Genomic DNA, 21,914 nt, shown 5'->3' on the forward strand with positions numbered 1-21,914 from the left:
GCCCGATAAAGCCTTTTGTTTTATCTTTCTGCATTAACAATATCCATAACATCATTATACCTGTATTGCATGCTGGGTTGTGTGTTCAAATTATATTCTGGGTTGTAAGATGTTAAGTGGGACTATAAGGGCACCTATATCTTTGTGTGAATTAAGTGTTACATAGACAACTTAATAAGCAGTTTGGGTGACAAATGTTTAAGCTTGGACTCATGAAATGAGTCAGTTAGGCGTTAGTCCAAAATAGCAAACATCTGCTGATCACTGATGATATATAACCATGAAATTGTTAAGTACTCCTTATAATAATTCAGGATTTTGTCTTTAATAAAATGATCTAACATGAAACTGGGCACCTCAGCATTTATATGCAAGCAAGACCAAAACTATGGTAGCATATTTTCTGCCCGCTAGTGCAGCAGCTGCTGGACTATCAATGTAAATTCATTGCAGTTACTGTTAGATGTTTAACTGAGTTGCCTTTTAGCAAAATGCCCAGAGTGAATTTAAGTTTTCTCTGATAGGCAGTGATGCAGTGTCTATGTCTGGGGCCTTTACTGTTAAAGGTAGAAACGGAAGGAGTGAAGCTGTGATGCTCTACTGTTGACAGTGTGGGAAGCAGTAGAGTGTGCCGTCTACCAGATTACGAGGACTCCCTATTATTTTTATTTTTATCTTCATAAGTGTAGGTGCAACTCATAACCCTGCTGCCCACAGCAGAAATGCTGAATGGTGGAACAACCAAAGAAACTGTGGAAAACTAAATGTAGCGGGTATTGCCAAAAATGCTGTTTCTCGAATCTACAGGGCCAAAAAACTAAGCCAACTCAGAATTGCCAAAAATGCTGTTTCTCGAATGACCACTTGAGGCTGGCTCCTAAAGGGAGTCAATCCTAATAGACACCCATGTTAAAATGCCTCAGTCCAGCAGAATAAAAAGGGTTTAACCTTTATGGCTGTGGAGAAAGCTTCAGAGTGCAGGGTACTTATTTTCGTATGGAAATAGTGATTTAAAGTGGGGGTTTTATCAGTGATCCACACTACTAAGATACATTTCTGAGCAATGCAACAGAATATGCGTAAGGTCTCTGTGACAAAAATCAGCACATAACTCGTCATCTAGTCCCAGGAGGCTAGTCCATGGACCAAGATGTAAAAAGCACTTAAATTTTTTTTTATCAAGCTATTAAACAATCCTAATCCAATATCAACGGACATGAGAGCAGATCCACAAGCAATGAAAAAATAAACCAACACCAGACTGACATTTTTGTCTAGCTTCAGGAGGAGTAATATAAAAGCTGTGTAAAATCTTCAATTGCCTCTCACAGAGTGAATCAGATGCCAGGGTGCTTGGAGGCTGGCTGCACAGGACATTCCAAACCTTTGGTTGTGCTATAGCGCCGGGATCAGATCTCCCCTGCCATTAACTTTGTCAGTTTTCCACCTTGAGGCTGCAAAGTATCCTGACTGTTTGGTGATGAATTCAGTGGAAATGAAACACTGAACAACATGACTGTGCTTTGGTTGATTCCTAGGCCGGGTATGACACTGCAATCAAACTTAATATTCATCTAGATTTGCTAGAAAAATTGATTGTATTACATTTTTTCGTCAGCAGGGTGCAGCCATCTTTCAACAAGCTTGTTGGTGGCGTCACATTAACTGTTATTTTCTAGGAGCACTGAGTACAACACTGTACTTAAAACCAGATAAATATTGATACAATAGAGTTTAAGAATTTTGATAAGATACAAACAACCACAAACAAAATTAAAAATCTATTGCCTATGCTTTTTGAGCCAGTGAGACCAAACAGAGCGGTAAGAACAGTTCCCATGGAGTCGAACAACAGTAGCAGAGCGAAAGCTCAGTCAAGATGAACTGTTAAACACTCTACTTCTCCTGGGAAATGTAGATGCATTTGTTATGTCTGTCACCCTTTATAGAAGGTTCATAGTTTTTTGTTACCCATTCACAGTGTCCCGTTTCACGGTCTGTCCTATTTTGTTTTATACTACTGTAAATATTGTAAGTTAAAAATAAATCTAACAGACATGCACCTTGAGGAGATGGCTGGTGATTGATGCAGACCTGGCTCATCTCGACCACAACATCAGCATGAGATGCTTATGACGTCACGTTACCGTCGCAGCTAACAATGCTAGCCTAACCCAACGGTCACATCCACTGGCCACCTTCTATCACAACCTACAGTATTCACATCTAGAGTATAGTCAAATATAGACATTTCTGTAGCGGTGAAATAAACAAACAGTATGACTCACCAATAGAAGAAATGTCCGGGCTGAGCACCACTTTGAATTTGTCCTGTCTTCCTGCGTGTGTCTGTTAGACAGCTGGCGGTTAAGTTAACTGTTAGCGTTCGTGCGCCCGTCCTCTTCTCGGTGTACATACGAGATTGTTGTCCTCGACGTGGAGACACGACCATCATCTTTCTGGCTCAAGGAAACAAGTAGCTCTTCCTTCGCGACACAAACGGCTTTATTTACAACTTTAAGCGATTGTTGCTGCTATCTTAAAGTTTTACTTTGTTTACTCCGCGCTGTAATGTCGTAATGTCTCCTCTCCCGGTACCGTATATCCATTAAAAAAAATCCCAAAACTCCAATTATTCGGTGAAAATAAGCAAGTAAAGTAGAGCTATACCTGCACCGCCATCAGTACGCCGGTGTTTCAGATTTATTATTATACAACAAGTAGTTCCGACCGAGCAATCTGATTGGTCAACAAGACATTTAGAACGGGCTCAAATCAGCATAACGGTATACCTGGCTCATCACTAAAAATATCCCTCCGCCATTTCCATGGCAACGTTGCAACTGCCATAGCGAATACCAGACGGCTACACAGCTGCTACAAAATGGTTGATTGTGATGTTATTTTTTTCATATTTTATTTGTGAATTTTCAGATTTTAACACAAACTACACAAATTATCCACCCCCATTCTCAGAAATGAACAGTAAAGACCAAACTTATAGGTAGTATGACCAGTAACAAGTTGGTTAAAAGAAGGCACATCCTCAGTTTTCCAAAGAGTTAGAACATTCCTTTTTGCCACCACCATACCATGTTGTATTGTCTTTTGTTGCAAGTGGAGTAGAGCTAATATATGTCAGGTTCAGGATGGCAGTGCATGGGTCTGGTGTAATATTACAGTTGTATACTTTTGAAAAGCACATAAAATATTTAAACCAGAACTTGTTAAGATTGGGGCAAGGACTAAAGAGGTGACCAAAGGTGCCCTCTGCTGACTTGTATTTTATATTTTGTATAAAACCGGTGAATTCAAAACCTAATGTTAATTGCAGCGCTTCTGTTCAATGACACCAATATTTATGTAATCACATGGAAGTAGTTTATTTTATCGCATGGCCAGTGTTGGGGAGGTTACTGCACATGGCTGAATACATACCCTAAAATGTAATCTGTTCCATGAGATTACTCAATCAACATACTCTAATAAATACTTTGGATTATTTTTGGAAAATGTCAAACTTATCTTGCTGAGCTCATTTGTCTGGGTCTTACATTTCCATACTGAAAACACCTGACAATGTTGTGTGGCAGCTGCACTTTGCACATCTTTTTTGAATCCATCAGATGAAATAAACCATTCAGAAATATATTTTATAAATCTATATCTTTATTGCCCAATCTTTGTTGGTGGAGGTATTTTAAAATGCTTGTCTTCTGTACTTGTGCACTTTGATCTGCCTCTGTGTTTAAAACATGCTGTAGATAAATTTGTCATCTTAAGTAATACGTTTTCATGATACTACATTAAAGTGCCATTACATCTTTGTATCCCTGAAATCCAACACATTGTATCTCCAACATAGCTGTGAAGAAAACGGAACGTCAGATTTGTGTCAGCCTTTATTGGATTTATGTGAACCCTCATATGATGTTAGTGTGGGCAAAAAGCTTCATCTCCTTCTTGGATAGGATTTATAGACATCTGATGAAGTAAAGCATCTAATATTGTACAAGAAAATGCAAACATGAGAGAAAAGTCAGTATAATATTGTGTTACAGAGATCATTTTTGTCTTTCTTATCCTTTAATCATCTCAATCCCCCAAATTGTAAACCACACAAACACAAATGATTACAGTAGTGTGATGTGAGAAAGATCTATAGCATCACTATTAAAGACACAAAAGACTCATGGCTTTCAATCACCTCTTTATTTGTGTTTTGCCCACATACCCAATAAAACCACAACACCATACAAATAAAGATACAGTCCACCGTACACAACATTGGTCAGTTACTTTTTAGCCCCAATGAGACACTTTAACAGCAGCGTACTTCCTCCAAGGAGCAGGACCAAGCATGTAAAGACAATAATTGTTTTTGTTGTTGTTTGGTGCTGCTAAGAGTTTTGGAGACTGCAGATTAAATAGGACCCTAAACATCCCTTAAAAAAAACTGAGAAAACAATTATGTGTGTCATTTTAAGTAATGGTCCAACTCATGACTTTAAAGGCAATGGCTTCTTTCCACAACACTCATTTTACCCAAATATTAAACCCCACACGAGGAGTAGTGGGAGTAACAATAGCAGAAAATAGACCATGTTTTGTTTTGATAAAAATCCACAGCTGTTAGTTGTATAGTCGGCTGTTTTTAAACCCTGCACCAGAGACTGTATGAAAGAAGTGGACATGACCTCTGGATCAGAAAAGTGAAGCCAATGAGCAAGTAGTTTGAGTGGGCGGAAGTTCGCTGCATAGATCATCGGGCGGAAGGAGCCACCCGCTGAAGTCCCGCCCTACCACCTCCGGTTGTGTAGCAGTTTTCAAGTGCACCGTTGCTGTGGCACCGACTCTCACTTTAAGATTGGATAAAAAAAAAAAGCCCCGGCTGCTTGTATTTCTTTCAACCAATCACAATCGTTCTGGGCGGTGCCACAGCAACGGTGCGCTTGCAAAAATATTGCCGGGGGGAAACAGGTGTTGGTGTAACACGCCCACAAAAATATCGCCTACAGGACGCGAACCATGGCAGAAAAATGGCTACATCCCCGCAAGATCAAACACCGCAAAAGTTAGTAAAGGACGTGTTGAAAACTGCAACCAGAGGTGGTAGGGCGGGACTTAAACGGGTGGCTCGTTTCGCCCAATGAGAGGCTGATCTATGCAGCGAACTTCCGCCCACTCAGACTAGGTGAGCGAGACTAATGAGCAAGTGACTTAAACCTGCGTTCTTTGCAATGGCCAGCAGGGGGTGACTCCACTGGTTGCAAAAAGAAGTCAGATTGTAAGTCTATGAGAAAATGACCCTACTTCTTAATTGATTTATTGACCCAGTAAACATTTTTCCAAATTAGTTAATGGTCCTAATCGGTAGTTGCAAGTCTTCGTCTATGGTCCTAATTAGAGTAATATAAATTATAAAGTAGGGTACGCTTTAGGAGATGACTACCTTGTGATTGACAAGACGCTGCCATTCCGATCTGTCAATCAGGATGGAGGCGCAGCAATGCATCAACAATGTGTTTGACAGCTCCACCCTGTTGTCCAAATACGGTCACCTCTGGCTTCAAAAAAACAAGATGGCAACAGCCAAAAGACTCGAGGCTTTGTAGTCCACAAACAGATGCGTCATGGTGGCCACGTCGCTTCTTTTATACAGTCTATCCCCTGTACCCACATTTGATTAAAACCAACATGCTAATGCTGTCCTTTAGAAATTACTGAATGAAGTAAAAATGACTCTTCCTCAGAGAGAGTTATAAATCTGCCTTTTTTTCTGAGCTCTCGAATGTGACTCTTGCTCAGCAATACTGAGAATCTATGGCTCGACAATGACATGGCAGCTGGACTTCATGATTTTGAGGGAAGAGCAGTGGAAGGTGGCCACAAGAATCCTCATACCGGCCTTGTAGGGAACAAAAGGAAACTTGGCACGAATTCGGGTTTTTGGCTGCAAATCTGGAAGCCTGTGAGTAACACAAAGAGTAATATTAATTAAAAAACTTAGAATGGCTTAGTTTGTGGATAAAACTCTGCTTTTACATTGCCTGGTGTTGTCCAAATTTTGGATGGGCGAGACCACTTTTAAATGGATGCAGTGTTGTGTAGCAAAACACCCAAAACTAGGACTTCCCCTTTACCCTAAACTGTGCATTTTTAGATGCCTCCCAGTAAACTGTAAATGTAACAATACAAATAAGGAGATGGTCAAACTGTGTTTACTTGAAGCTAAAACTCGCTCTGTCACAGAAATCCATTGATAACACAGGCAAAAAAATTTGGGTTGATGAATTTTTGTAGTGTCTTGTTAATGAGTGGCTCTGTTGTCATTAAGTGTCAAATCATCTCTACCTTGTATTCAAAGTGCCTTCATGTGTTTTGGTTCAATGTGAAGTGTATGGAAAATTCAATCAACATATTTGTCACAAAAAAGTCATCACTTTGTACTCTAGTATCTTTTGAAAGACAAATATAAATATTGCTGACATGTCATAGACTGCAACAGATTACCTGCTGGAGTTGATCTTCAGACTGATTAGTTGTAAAAAAAAAAAAAAAAATCATTTGTCATTTGCCCCTTTACTGTGCCAGCTTAAAACCTTGTATAGAACACGCGCGTGCACACACACACACACACACACACACACACACACACACACACACACACACACTTACTTGATGTCCACCTCCTCTTTGAACAGGCCACCTCCAGAGAGAGTCAGTTTGCACTCCGTCAGTGGTATGTTGATTGGGTTAACGAAAACCAACTCCCCTGCTGCCCTGCGCCCCACTTTGGTCCTACTGGTGACCTGGAACACACACATTTTAACAGATATTTCAAATACACTCAGATAGGCAACCAAACTGCAACCTGTTGAAACAACACTACCCATCATGAATCAAGACGAGAGAGCTTGTATGCCTTGGCGCACCAGTCAAGTTTCTTTTACAGTTTACATCCATGTCTGTGAAATTTTTGGAATCTTCCCGACAGCAGCACAGAAGATCTGTACAACCAAGTAATGACATGTTATTTGTATTCAGATCCCACATGAAAGTAAATGTAGCAACTCTACACTGTGACAATATCTCACTACAAGTAAAAGTCTTGTTTGTATGAGAGGAGATACCAACAGCTGCCACCTTTGGACAGACAGATGAACAAAGCCAAATGACATGGTTTTAGAGACAGAGGTTTTGCACTGACCTTGACGGAGATGGAAGGGTCAAGCAGCACGACGTTGTTGTGAGCCAGGTATACGTCATCTGGATTCTCTTTGTCCATGGCCATGACCAAAACCTCCATGCTGTCATACAGCCTCATGTGTTCAAAGTAGGTTGAGAACGGGATCCGGATAGGGATTGACAGAGCTTTAAGAGACAGAGAAAGAGAAGGGAAATTTAAAGTTGGTTCACAACAAATTCCACAAAGACATACAGTGTTTTCCCACCTAACCTCCATGGTATCTAGACATGCACATAGTTTAGGTTTTATTTGTCCACTGTTTGAGATTCTGTCTTTGAGCAACATCTCTCCAGAAAGGTCCCCACAGAAGAAGATTCACCTTTCCCAAGGTTCAGTGTCCTCTCCTTCTCCTCTCTCTGGATCACCACAGATGATGAACCGTTGTACCTCCTGGCTTGGACACTGATGTGTACAGACAGGTTCCTGACAACCCTGCTCCGCAGCAGCAGCCTCAATTGCACATCCTTACCACTAATCGGTGGTGTCACCTGCAGCAATGAGGTGACAATGAGAAGACTGAGACACTCACGAAGGGCTAAATTACAAGTTTTTTGTCTTTGATGAGGTTGATGTAATAAATGTTACATAAAAGCAGTTACATACTCCAACTCCAACTTTCGCCGTACCGTAAGTTTACATCCAGGGAGGCTATACCACAGTGCCAAAAAGAATTCCCCATTTGGGTGTGTTTTACACCCTCAGACAAGCACCACAATCCTATCCATAATTACAGGTAACAACAGTTGTAAATGTGACTTTGTTTAGGTTTAAAAGATGCGGGTTGTTGAAGGTTAACCTTGTCCTTTTCACAGACATATTGTTGCTACACCATCACAGCTCAGCTTTGCACATTGTAGTCTGTTTACATCTGTTTGTCCCTCAGCGCTATGTCATGTTTTCTTGTTCTGATTGGTTGTAGGTGTATTAAATTGGGTTGAGGGGCATTTTGTTCTACAGCCACTGATAACGCCCCTTGGAAATCGAAATAAGAACTGAGAGGCTACAGGCTAACTGGCCTTTGCAATTTGGTCTAGTGATGCCAGGCTGATTTCTAATAGCCAAAAATTGAGGCTAAAAATAAGATACCAAACATCCTGTTCAATTGCTCTACAGGGAAACTTCAGGCACTTTGGTTTCTGTGACTCACCTCCAAAAACTGCATGGTCACTGGTGGAGATGGGGGGATGGTTCCTGCTGCGACTCTCACCGCCGTGTTCACCGCCATCCCTCTACACTCAGTGTCGTCCTCGATCTCTTTCTCTTCGCCTGCCTCCTCTGTCCCTTCATCCTCGGTGCCCCCTATCACCTCCTCAGTTTCGATAGTGTGTTTTACCTCTTCCATTTCTCCAATCTCCTCCATCTCTGCATTCGCCAACGTTGTCACATTTCTACCATCTCTGCAGTAGTCTCTGGTGATAGCGTTTCTGAGGGCTACTTCTGTAATTGCGTAATTCAGTCAGTTTCCAGAGCCACCATTGTACAGCGTGTACAGCTGTTTCTGTGTGATCTGTATGTCACTACTCACTGTCTCTTTTGTAGGTGTCAGTGATGTCCACTCTCATATCAAAGCCAACAGCCTTGGTGGAGATATGCTGACCGACTGTCTGACTGTCAGTGGAGAGCTTTAAGGTTGGTAAGCCAGGTCTGATCTGACGGGGCAAACAGACAATAACAACAAGAAAAAGAAACAATTCATTAGACAAAATTGGAAATAAAAGTAGCTTTTTGAAACTTAGATTGGCTGCAGCCCACAATTATATGTATAATATGTTGATGGGGTTAGGCTCAAGCTCTGCTCACTGACCAGCCAGTCAACACAGTCGGCATTGACCTCAGCGTAGACAAAAGACATGTCATATTTGAGGTCCGTCTGTTTCTCAAGGATGGCTTTGACGGAGGCTGGACCACAGCGGAACATACCTACAGTAGGAGACGCGATTAAAATCATGAAATAAGGTAACAAACTTCTCAGCTAAAAGTGGAGTTTTTACCACAGGATAGGCTTGTGTAATATAACTTAAAACCATAATGTGATCTGAATGTCTCACTTTGATGTCATCTGGTGGTCGTTTTACGAATGATGCTGTGATAGAAGCAACTGGAAATGTTTCATTTTCATTCACACAAACACTTCTGCACTTCAACTTTGCTGCAATCACAGGAATTCTACACACAGTAACTTTAAAGGGGCTTTCACAATAAGAGCACTGCACAAATCCATTCAAGGGGCTGCATCAGTGCAGGCGTAGAGCTTAAAGAATTAGTCGACTACTTTATCTTAATTATCGAATAATCGTTTTGATCAAATGCTAAACATTTGTTGGTTACAAATTCTAAAATGTGAGGACTTGTGATTTTTCTTTGTGTGATATGTTAGTAAACTGAATATCGTCAAAGTTTAAACTGTTACTGGGACAAAACAAGACATCCGAGGATGCCACCTTAGTCTGCTGGAAACCATAATTCAGTTTTCTGACATTTAATAGACAGCCAAAATCATCAAAAAGGTGAGATGATACATGTCCTCAGATATTGTGTTGTGTGGGGTAGAAACACGATTTCAAAGATATTTCAAGGATTGGTGATATTTTTGGCCTGAAAAGTTCTACTGATGGATCCTCAGGGATTTGTTATTTGACTTCCTCCTCTTCTACCTTTTCCTCTTCATCATTTTTTTTATTCTTCTTCCTCCCCATCTGAACACTTCTCCATAGATATGTTTAGCTTAGCTATTAGGTTTTACACACAGTTTGTTGAGCCATGTGGGGTTTCCCAGCACAGATAGCTCAAACTGGACCGCCATTACCCATTAGTGTCAGAGGTTGTCAGTTCGAGTCCCGAATGATGCTACTCACTGGGAAAAACCAAGCAGATCTTTACAGGCAGTACACGTGTTATTCTCGCCTATGTGTATGTAACCATTTCTGCATACTGGGGCCCCTAAACAGTCTTGGGATTGCATACGTTGGACATTACGGGAAGTCTGAGAATCCTGTGGATCCAATGAGATTAGTTGTACCACAATTTTGCCATGTCAAAGGTTGTCAGTTCAAGCCCCGGGTAAATATGTATGCCTACTCCGCCACAGTACAGTTAGACTGTCTTATATATGTGTGTGCCTCTTCCTCTGGGTCATTAGGTTGTTGAAGGGTGCTGATAGTTGTCAGGAGCAACATCATGGTACTGCCCTGATGACGTCTTGAGACTCCAGAGGATTAATACTAATACTTTAATGATTCCTGATGCTGCTACACCTTACAGGTCAAAATTTCCTCTTGAGCACAAGTAATATGAAAATCCTTCGGGGTACATTTATGAGCCCCTGAGTATGAATCTTTTCGAATGTTGAAGAGAGTCTGTACCTTTACTTTTCTCCTGTGGTGTTGCATCTAGAACCTGCCATCCGTCAAATCTGCCCTCCTTTGACAGGTCTGGCCTCTTCATCCATGACTCCACCCACACGTGGAAGTTCCTACAACATAAAACAATGCTCAGATTCTGAAAAACTGTAGTAGGACTGAAATACGACACGGGAGAACTTGATTTGTAAGGACTTGACAATCTGCGTGAAGTACTACTCTGTAGTTTGCTGCAACCCTTCTGACGATAATATTCTAGAATATTCTTTAAAGATCCCCTCTGGACATGTTGTAAGACATACAAATACTTTGGCAATAATAATTTTTGTCTAATCTTTTTTTTCCACCAAAAAGTTCAGTTACCTTGTTAATTGAAATTCTTAAAATTATATCTACTCCTTCTTTATCATTGAAAAATTCAAAATCTATGAATATGCAAATATTTTTCATGTCAAAAGTTTTAACTGCAGGACACAAGATGTCCCCTGCTTCACTGAAAAGTCCATTTCCAGTGTATGTGATCTGTAGGCTTTAAGTTTCCACAGTGGATTGATTCTAAAATCAGGAAGACTAGGGCAGGGCGATGTGGCCAATAAAATAAATAATATTGTCATATCTTCAGGCTATATCACGATGCATGATATGTATCTTGATATCTTGAAATCTCTAAAGTACTGTCAGATACTAAAATACGAAACTACTCAATAAACTACTGATATAATAAAGTTAAACAAAGTATTGTTATAATGAAATAAATCAAAGTTTATTCTGAAGCACCCAGCTTGTCTCAGGCCAGAAGTGCTTATGTTTTTGTTTTAAGTGAACAGTTGGCTGTTAGCAGTTAGCAGAAAATTACATTGTTATAGCAGCACCATTAAATGTGGGGGATTATTCATTGTGAGCGGGAAACAAACCAACAACTCTCTGATTCATATATTAATTATATCTGCAAGTCACACTAGTGCTACATGGTCACAACGTGCAACTACTGTAGATGGTCGTGGTCTGGAGCCATGCCGATACAAAAACACACGCCTCACCTCAGTCGCCCCAGAGAGAGTGGACTGGATGAGCAGGGGAGTGTGTGTGTGAGGTATCATGTTTGTGCCAATGGGTTTAAAAAAATGATGTGACAATTTATGCTTGTCTCTCCCTGTAATCTGAGTTTAAAAAACCCTTAAGTGGTAATATTACAATTACCCAAAAAACAAAAAAAACTCGTTACAACCTTGCTTCTGTTGTCACCCCCTGCTGATTTGATATCCGACAACCACTTACATCCCTGGATTTATTTGTGTGATCATCACGCATGCGTGTCACCAAGCAGCGGTGTAGCTTGGAAGTTGGTAATGTTTCCATTAAAGGTCTGGAAATACTCCCATTACTTTGATTTTATCAGGAGAAAAAATGACAGGAATGTGGTTTTTCTGAGACTCTCTACAGCGGAAACACGACCTCAAACCTCCTGAGACACTTACTATGACATTACAGCAACGTGAAGCTTGTGGAACTACACCCCGCCCAAGATGAGCCCTCTGCTGCCGTGGAGAATGGCTGTAGCCCAGTAATGGCTGAGCAACCAACCTGGATTTTAATGAGGGACAGCTGCAGGCTGTAAGCAAGCATCTCTTTGCTGGATTGACCACCAAATACCCCCCTCAGTGTCAGCTTTGGGTCCCAAAAGACTTTGGTGTGATTTACAGTTTGGAAAATTTTGAATGTCCTGTCAAGTTCTCCAAAGTACAGCAGGAAGTTACCCATTTAGTCATCATTTCTTTTGTTGACAAAGTTCAGTCTGTTAGGAGCAAACCTGACTTGGATAGTTCAGACCATCAGGATCAAAGGAGCCCCAGACACACTCAGGTGTAAATCGGCACAGATGGTCAGTGTGGATCAAAATGTGCCATCAAAATTTTCTTGGAATTTTTGTATCAACTTATGGCAGTTATATTTTGTAAACATTGTTTTTGAAGAAAGGGATGATTGAAATGTTCTGTTTATGTTGTATGTATGGTGATAGATTTGATCAATGTATTGTGTATAAGGAAACTGGAAACTGCCTTTGACACTGATGGAGGTAAACATATGGTGACAAAAACATATGGTGAATAAAGTATGGTGTGATGTGTTTTAATTTTGATGGACTTGCATTGAAGTGCTGTGTGTCAGACAGTGTAGCCTCTGTGTCTCACCAGATCATGTCATATGATACTGAAGGCTTGTTTTCATAGTGGTATTTGTCGATGAGCATATTCCCGTCAGTGTCGTGGGCAGAGTTGAAATTGGTGACCACACGGGTGGGGATGCCCAGCAGGCGCATCACTGGAACCAAGCACAAAGCTTTGAGTCACTCAAATAAGTAAATTCCATGTGTTGCTTTGTCACCATTCTGCAGATCCAGTAAGCAATCATAAACACTCAGCAGCTATTCATATTTACTTTTTTTGTATGTAGAGCACAAAGTGAGCATGGGAACAATATGACACCTGTCTCCAAAGAAAATGCTGTCATAGTTTGTTTAAATGTAAATCATGTAAATGGATGTAAATCAGTTTGGTTTTATTTTTGGTGTTGCTGAAATTATGACCATCATCTCAAGTAGAAAGCTTTTCTCACTTCAATCTGATGAAAAGAATACGTAGGCACATTTCTGTGTTTGTGTGTGCATACAGTTTTTGAAATTTCTCCTCATCAAAAATGTTGTCAGGTAAGTTTGTGATGACTGACAAATCGATTTGTTTTTACAGATGTTGTTGTAGATGTAACCTGCAGAGTTCAGATGTTACCTGAACACATCACACCAGCAAACACCCAGCACTGCCCGTACATGACCGGGTTGCTGCCAGAGTTGTACCAGCGTCTAAGGATGGCGTAACTGCCACTCCAGTAAGAGGGGTTGACTCCGCCCCTATATTCACCATCCCAGCATCCAAACAGGACACCAGAGTCGTCATCACTACTGTTGACCTGGGAGAAAACAAGAAAATCCTCATTCTCATAATTAATGTGACTTTTTCCCTTGAATTTACAACTTTATTTTGTCAGATTTGGATCCCAAAGAATTACCTAAAAACTCTGTCACATAAGATGCATTTGCAGTTGATTTTTTGTATATTTTGAAAACTACATCATCTACATCTGCTGTCTTCCTCTTCACCTCTTTATTAAAACATTACTGCCGCCAACTGTCACTATGTGGAACTGCATGATGCTTCCACATTAAAGCATCAATAATTATAATCTAATAATATATTAATATTTTAAATTGGGCCATTCTGTATGATGAGTAATTTTACTATGAATACTTTAAGTATATTGTAATGCCAATACTTGTGTACTTTTACTTCGGTAAAGTTTTGAATGCAGGTTTCTTACTTCTCACAGAGTATTTTTGCGTTGTGTTTTTGTCACTTTAACTTAAAGCTACAGCTTTTATAAACATAACTTTGCACATCACTACTGCTACACCTTAGGCAACTGGACTTGCTTGCGTATCTTGAAGACATTTTGCCTGTCATGTTACCACTGTAGCTTTAAGTTAATTACCTGAGTACTTCGTCCACCACTGTCAACATCTTAGTTTATGGTGTAAGCAGGTCTGGTAGACAACAGTCAGACATGTCAGTTGTTATCATTAAAAACATAGACAGCATGTCTTACCATGGCGCTGACCACGCGGCCAACGTAAGTGGGGTCTGAGCGAGCAGAAACATCAGCACTTGGGTTTTTCTTATGTTCACTGTTGAGGTCCAATATCCTCAAACAAATTGGCACCATGTCGTCCTCAAACTAGACAGAAGGAGACAGGAAGAGAGGAGATGCTCCTAAATTTTGTTTTATTCATGGCAATGCAGTGGTATTTAAGTGAAGGTGGAAATTTTGTTTAAACTTTAAGAAAGACAATTGTCTTCTCTTGGAAGTATGGCACAATATTTTCAGATTGCTTGAAGCTCGCCCTGGTCGACTTTAGACAATAGAATTCAAGATATGAAATTAAACTGTACATCTTGGATACCAAGGATAACCCTGAATATACATAATGGGGGAGTGTCATTGCCATGAGAAGGTATAGTTGATCTACAACAGAGTTTGGGTGGGTGGCCTGTCTAGTGGCATCCACATCAATGCCAGGGCCCAGGTTTCCCAGCAGAACATTTCATTGTACAAGATGATGATTGGGCCTCAAGCAGCAACATTCTCCTAAATTTCTTTTATGTTTTCTCCAAAGAAAAGGCATCTCCAGATGCACCAAACATTCTTATGCACCCAAATCTGCTCTTACTCAAATGAGCTGAATAATGAATCCCACTTGATTATAAGTGACCTATAAGCATAGGTAACGACTCCTCAACACTATATTACAGCAGGTGCTTTGAATTGAGTTGCTCGTGAAATCAAAATCGTAATGGTCATTATTTGGTTTGTCACGAACCGGGCCGCACGGCCATGACAAAGAGGGAGACACATACACAAGGAAAGCCAATTAAAGGATTTTATTTACTAAAGAATAAACATAAGAAAAAAAAACCTAACTAAACATGGCGTTTGCAATCAGTAAAGTCAGTCATGAAAGCCATGCATGGGTGAGTGTCAGGCGTGCTGTGGTGGTGTTGAAGGTGCAAACCAAAACCAATGATGCTCAGTGGATGTCAGCTGAAAGGAAGGGAGAGACCATGTGGACAGATTAGGCAGCTTTTATAGCTTGGAAGCCCAGATGAGCCTAATCATGGTAACGACCCTCCCATGTCAGCCAGCTGCCTGATGAGACTGAGAGGCCGTTTACACGTTGCCGGCTATTTTCATAAACGGACATTTCACCGTCTCCGTTTTCAAAAAGATCTTCGTTTACACTTACCCGTGTATATATACACACAAGAGCATGCCAAACCTGTAGGTGGCAGTGTAACGAGAAGCTCAAGCCTTCCATGTATCCATTGTCACCATAGCAACATAGGTCGCACTTGTGACACAGGCGCAAATTCCGGCGCATACTGTGACGTCGGCTGCCTATAACTCCGTTTATCTCCATTTATCTCAGTTTACATGCAAACGCGCAACCGGAGTTTTCCAAAATCTCCACTCTGGCCGGAGTTTTTAGAAAGACTCGTTTTCAGAGGAGAAATCTCCGTTTGCTTGTAAACGAAGGGCACAAACGAAGGAAGATGTCTCCGTTTATCAAAATCACCGTGTACGTGTAAACGGCCTCTGGCTGAAACATTCTCAAAGACATTGGGAGGGGCGTCACAGGTTCCATAAAATTTTTCACATAATTGCCAAATGGTCAGTGTGTCAAGATGGGGAGAGGCCTGTGTTTAAGGGGAAGAAAGTAGCACACTGGTTGGCTGTGACTGTCACAACTTCGAGCACCCTCAACTGAGTGCTTCAAAGATGACGTTTTATTGAGGGCCACCCCATGAGTTATCGTCGCCCTGGTTCCCTTGTCAAAAAGCCGACTATATGGGATTTTTCCATTTGACTTTGGATTATTGCAGAAAATAAGCTCTGTGGCAAACAAACGATTATGGTACTTACACATTTTGTTCTGTAAGAAAATCCTCACAAATAAACACCTCTTCTATGATTTTTGAAGCCTAAATGCTGTAAATGAACTACACCAAGGTTGCATGATTTAACGCCCGTACCACAGCAAGCTGTAAAGCCGCATTTGGTGTGGTAACGTTCTGTAGTCTTATTTAGCTGCTTGTTAGCAACCACCTTTTATAAGACACATAAAAGCTTCAAATTCACCAGCAGGGTTTTGACTGATGTATTTTATGTCGAAGAACAAAACGTGAAATTCTCTTAAGCCTTTGATAGACAAAGACGTTATTTCAGGTATCTCACCAAAATCCCATTCAAAAAACCCACTGACTTTGAGACGAGGGAACCAGGAGTGTGAAAATGCTAATTAATTTCCAGGTGTTAGGACTCACTCTTGGGGCACTGTATGAGGCTTGTCCGCATGTGCGTGTGTGTGTGTAAGAGAGAGACTACCTGTCCATAGTCCCAGATTGCAGACATGATGTAGTTAATACTTCCTTTGTAGATGCTCCCATGTTCATTCATCACATACTCATGTATCTCTGCCGCATCCTTCATGTAAACACTGTCATCTACAGACAGAGTGAATTTATTGAGACAGTACTTTCACTTTTATGCTTTTTCATTTTCCTGACTAGACTTGCATACTTTTACTTAAGCAACATTTTGAAGGCAGGACTTTTACTTGTAACAAGGTATTTAAACAGTGTTGTTTTAGTAGTAAACAGACAGGCAGAAAGACAGACAGATCATCAACCTACCAGGACACCAGGGGTTGAAGAGCACCACCACCTTTGCCAGTGACATTTCCTCATTCATGTGTTTAACTTTCAAGATGTACTCTCCTATGGGGCAGTCAGCTGGGGGGGTGATGGTGAGCATCAGGTTGCCCTTCTGTGGGGTGGAGTCCTTGTGAAGCTCTGCCTTCCACACCGCCTTTGCTTTTGGTGAACGCTCCGCATCTGGGATACCGAAGAGCGATGCTGTCCCCTGTTCCTCGGATGGCCTTCTTCCTGCAGAGAGAAGCCTCTGAGGGAGTCAGATAATCATTTACTGCTGTAACAATACATACATCCATTTGTTTTCACTGACTGAGCAATCCAGTTAAAGTAGTGATGTGATATTTAACTGACTGTGAAGAGAAAAAAAGTGGTCCAAAGTTTTCAGGCTAGCTTAAAAAACAGTCTGCCTTTGTATAATGTTCAGCGGAAACAAAGTTTCTACAGACAAAATGTGTTCCATGACAACAGGAGGAAGAATCATTGTAAGAAGTGCATCTCGTTCTGGCATGTTTTGTTGTTTAAAACATCTTTGCTAAATTGGTTGAAGTACTTTGCAGTATACTGTACGATATACTTTAGCTTTCCTTCACATTCAACCAGCTGTATGTCTCATGACGATTTTCAAGCCAATTGGATGTTTTGCCTGGCCTAGCTCTCTGTCCATGTCTCCAGCCCCTGCTCACTTTCCTCAGGCCATGTACTCTCCTCTCACTCCCCAGACCTGCCATTCTCGAACCATCCACTAGATGCCTTTACACTCTCTTGCTAGTCACCTGATAGTCCCTTCCACCTTCACACCTGTTCCCAGATGCTAAAAAGTAACTCAGTTTTGACTAAATATTAAGTTACCATGTTTTGGCTTTGTAAGGCAGAGACTATACCTTGTTTTGATCCTGATCCTTGCCAGAATTCACCTTTAACAGCTATTCAAATGATTAAATGAAAGGCTGACCTGTCTTTGCAGAGATGACGAGTGGGTGTTGGTCTTGGTTGAAAGGTTTCGTCAGAGTCAGGGAAAGGGTGAAGGGCTGGCCTCGCCTCACAATCAGCTCATTCTTTGAGATTACACTGGTGTGGTGTTCAGAGTTGTTGGCCTCACAGCGGAGGTCCACTCCCTTAAAGACTGAAAGGAATAAAAAAGACACAAACAGAAACAAGTTGATAAAATATCTGTAAATCAAGTTCAGTCAGACAACTCTGGATTGAATTTAACATTTTTGAGCATAAATATTTGCATACTGAAGCAGATCATGAATAGTTTTAGCATGGCTGAAGCAAGATTGGCGTCAGGCTCTATCTCAATTTATTCATTCCCTGAAAATGATCTGCATGACGGACATTACAGGGAATGAATAGCAGACCCCTAGCTGGGGATCCTAGAAACAGAGCCCACAGGTGGATGCTGGGGAGGTGGTGGGATTTGAAAAGCTTCATAAGCAGCACACAGCAGCAGAAACGGCAGCAGAGCAGCAGTAGCACCATGCAGCATGCAGCAGCAGAGTAGCAAGGAATGATCAGGTAAGCAGAGGGGGTTTAAATAGTCTGCCCTATCAGCTGAGGACAGTATGTGGCTGATCAGCTGATCAGGTTTGGCGCACTTGAGTTGTCTGCCTGAACTAGCTCTGCAGGCTTCGCATCATTTAGCAAAACAGAAAGCAAGCTTTGAAAAGTTCATCAGCCTTTTAAAAAAGATTTATTTGATGGCGGTAATATTTAACTTCATTACTATCCACCTTCTAAACAGCAAATTATCAAGTAGGAAAAGCAAAGGTTCGTCAATTCGTGACAAACAGAAGCATAGTGGTCATCATTTAATATGCATTGATCATGTATAATATTTAACTAGTGCACAGGGGAAACATCAAACCAGATTAGTCGTTTTTGCAGCCACCTGGTGGAGCTCTGCACTTTACTTGGTGCACTTTTCTTGTTGGACTTTGCTTTTATTAGAGTTGCACAGTTATTACCCAGTAATATGGTGGCTGATCAATAACACACTACTACTTAAGATTGTAATTATCACCTCACAGCTGTATGCCTCAACACACCACTCAAGATGCACCTACAGTTTACATCCATTTCTGTGAAAACATGGCTGCCTCACACACATCTTCCCCGGGGGCAGAACGGAAGATCTATACAGTTTCAGGTTGGACACCCAAGATTAGTGTCATCAAGTCAGTTTCTGACCAAATGCCTCCCATTCTGCTGAGTTAGGACATTGAGGCATGGCCGGAAAAGGGTTTTTGCAGAACATTGTGATGTCACAGTGAAGTTGACCTTTGACCTTTTGGATATAAAATGTCATCATTTTATCCCATTACATATACAGTGTATATATATGTGAAATTTTGTCATAATTAGCAAATTACGGCCTGAGTTATGTTCAGAACCATGTTTTGTGAGGTCACAGTGACCTTGACCTTTGACCACGAAAATAATAATAACAATAAAAAAACAAAACAAAACAGTTCATCATAAGTAGACATCAACCAGACATTTGTGCCAAATTTTAATTAAGTCCCTCAAGGTGTTCTTAAGATATCGCGTTTACGAGAATGGGACGTACATAATGTACTGGTGTACCCCGGTGCACTGGTACATCATTGTTGGGTGTGGTTACAGATGCATCAGAGCACACGTCTGACCACACCCAACCGCAGCTCACAGGTGAACCAGACTTGAAGCTTTCAACAAGACGGGACAGTTAGACACTGCTGCTCAGCCTGCTAGTAAGTTATTCTGTACGAGACATGTTCAACAATTTGACAACACATACCTCACATAAACATACTGTATGTACTCATGTATTTGGAGCAATGGGGAGACTGTAGCCTTCCTCAAATTAATACATGAAACAAACATAAATGCCACATTGACATTGCGCATTTAAGTTGACTTAAATAATTCCTTCACGTTTGTAAGAACCCTAATCTGCTGAATGCCAACTAATTTAGCTAAATGCGTTATATTTCGAATCTCTTGTCATGTTTAACCTACATGTTTCAAAGGCAAATTGTGGACATAACAGCACAGTACAAATTAAAATTGTAATTTCTAACAATGACAAGCAATATCTATGTGCAAAATCTTATTTACACAAGCACTATGAGCAGTCAGGAGCAGGTGCAGATGTTGTTACTAACTACGAAAAGATCAGAGCTGCTAACATACTGAGAAATGCCGAAATACACGTAAATTTTCTTTCTGCAAACAGTTTACACACAATTTCTATCTGCTCACGTTTCATCAATGAGACCCACTATCTGCAGCCAGCCTGTCACTCAAAGCGGCCACGCCCTTGATTGTGCATAACTATAAGTCTTAATAAAATGTAAAAAGGTAAGATAAATAAAAATTTACCCATGGTATGGTTGTCATGGAGAGGTTAAATTAGCTATAGAGACCAAAACAGATTTTTGTTCCAGGCTGTTTGTTTATTTCTGCTGCAAAGTTTGGCATTTTAAGGTGGGGGATCTAATGGGATTGACTCACTCTTGGAGCCAGCCTCCAGAAACTACAGTTTTTGGATCTTTAATGTTGGCTTCATCTTTCAGCCCTGGAGGTTGCCATTTGGGTTTAACTTTGATGACGCAATCTCATTGTGCCCTCTTTTTCTGCAATGGTATTATGGTACCTCACTGGAGAAATCAGTGCCACTCACTGCTTTTCTCACTGAATAAACTGCTAATATTCACACAACAGTAGTAGATGGAAATGTATAAAATAAATTAGCATTCAGTTACCATATTAAGTTGTATGCATCATCCCCCAAAATTTTAGCTGACTATGCAATAGTGTATGTCCCCTGTCAAAACCTATCATGCAGCCAAACACAAGAGTAAGGATTTTATTCATATTCATACAATGCATGCAAGCAAGTTTGGGAAAAAATAATAAAATTAAACTTGAATAAGATACCTAAAACTCTAGTGTACTTACCATTAGTTGCATCTGCCATCCTTCCTGAAGTTTCTATCTTGTAGAGATGTCAAGACAGCAGAAAGCACAGGTTGTCTGCAGCAGACTGACAGGTGCCTCGTTTTTTTAAATTTAAAGACCTGGCAAGCTCCACCCCCATCTCAAATTAACATACAACACCTCTTGAAAAAGACTTTTAATCTCTTCCTGGAAAGTTAAGCACTGCAGCTGCTCTCAGGCAGCATTAACTGTTTTGAGCAGATTTGTACTAAATGTCTATTCGCTGTGTGCCGCCATCACATTATGTTACACACTACTCATTTGCTGTGGTCCAAACCAACACAATAAGTGTTTTTTCTTGGACACTAGTATCCACCAGTATAATGATTTCATTTTAGACAACACTGTGGGATGTGTGCAGGTGCTTCCTCAGGTCAGATTATAAAAGCAGTTGGTAGGGAACTTTGCCTGAATCTGAGCATTTGCAATACTCTTATAAACTAAGGTTGATCTTGTCATGTCCCTTCAGTCTTCCCTCCATCCGTGGATCAACAACCCAACACATACTTTTCAGCATTCTTCTTTTTCTCTCTTCATGTGACAGGGCCAACCCTTTCCCAAAAAGAGGGTGATAATGCGACGCCAGTTTGGTCTATGTGAGCACTGAATGATACAAATGAAAACTGTTCACAGCGAATGCGATGCGAATTTGCGACTGTTGCAACACTTGTTTGATAAAAAGATTTTGATGCACATAGACTTGCCAGCTGCAAAGCAAATTTGGGACAATTCCTGAATCCTATTGACCCAGAGCAGCATCCGGCAGTCTGAGGTAAGTTGTTGCGTAGCCTGAGCTACTGTAAGATTTTTTACTGAGTTTCTTTGAAGCAAAATGCTCTGAGCAATTTTCAGTTCCCTCTGGTAATCCCTCTGTATACTGGCCTACAAAGGAGAAAGACCTATAGAATACAGTAAGCAATATATGGTTACTGTAGTTGTATTTATATAGGTCAGTAGTAATTTTTAATGATCCAGGCTTTATATTTCCTCACTGGTTTTAAA

General features: G+C 40.7%; 1 protein-coding gene across 1 annotated transcript; it reads right to left on the bottom strand.

Annotated features, from left to right (window-relative positions):
- Window positions 1–5,318: 5,318 nt before the first annotated feature.
- On the bottom strand, window positions 5,319–20,892 carry LOC126399206 (protein-glutamine gamma-glutamyltransferase 2-like). The gene is made up of 15 exons (XM_050059060.1): window positions 20,874–20,892; window positions 17,884–18,054; window positions 16,911–17,162; window positions 16,603–16,721; window positions 14,269–14,397; window positions 13,395–13,575; window positions 12,801–12,930; window positions 10,612–10,721; window positions 9,054–9,169; window positions 8,775–8,898; window positions 8,397–8,686; window positions 7,569–7,737; window positions 7,211–7,374; window positions 6,679–6,812; window positions 5,319–5,969 (listed from the first exon to the last, which is right to left on the bottom strand). Exons 1-15 carry the CDS (start codon window positions 20,890–20,892, stop codon window positions 5,822–5,824), a joined length of 2,256 nt encoding a protein of 751 aa, XP_049915017.1. The 3' UTR covers window positions 5,319–5,821.
- Window positions 20,893–21,914: the final 1,022 nt, after the last annotated feature.

The sequence above is a fragment of the Epinephelus moara genome, chromosome 12, assembly GCF_006386435.1.
Source record: "Epinephelus moara isolate mb chromosome 12, YSFRI_EMoa_1.0, whole genome shotgun sequence".
In the NCBI taxonomy this organism is placed as follows: domain Eukaryota; kingdom Metazoa; phylum Chordata; class Actinopteri; order Perciformes; family Serranidae; genus Epinephelus; species Epinephelus moara.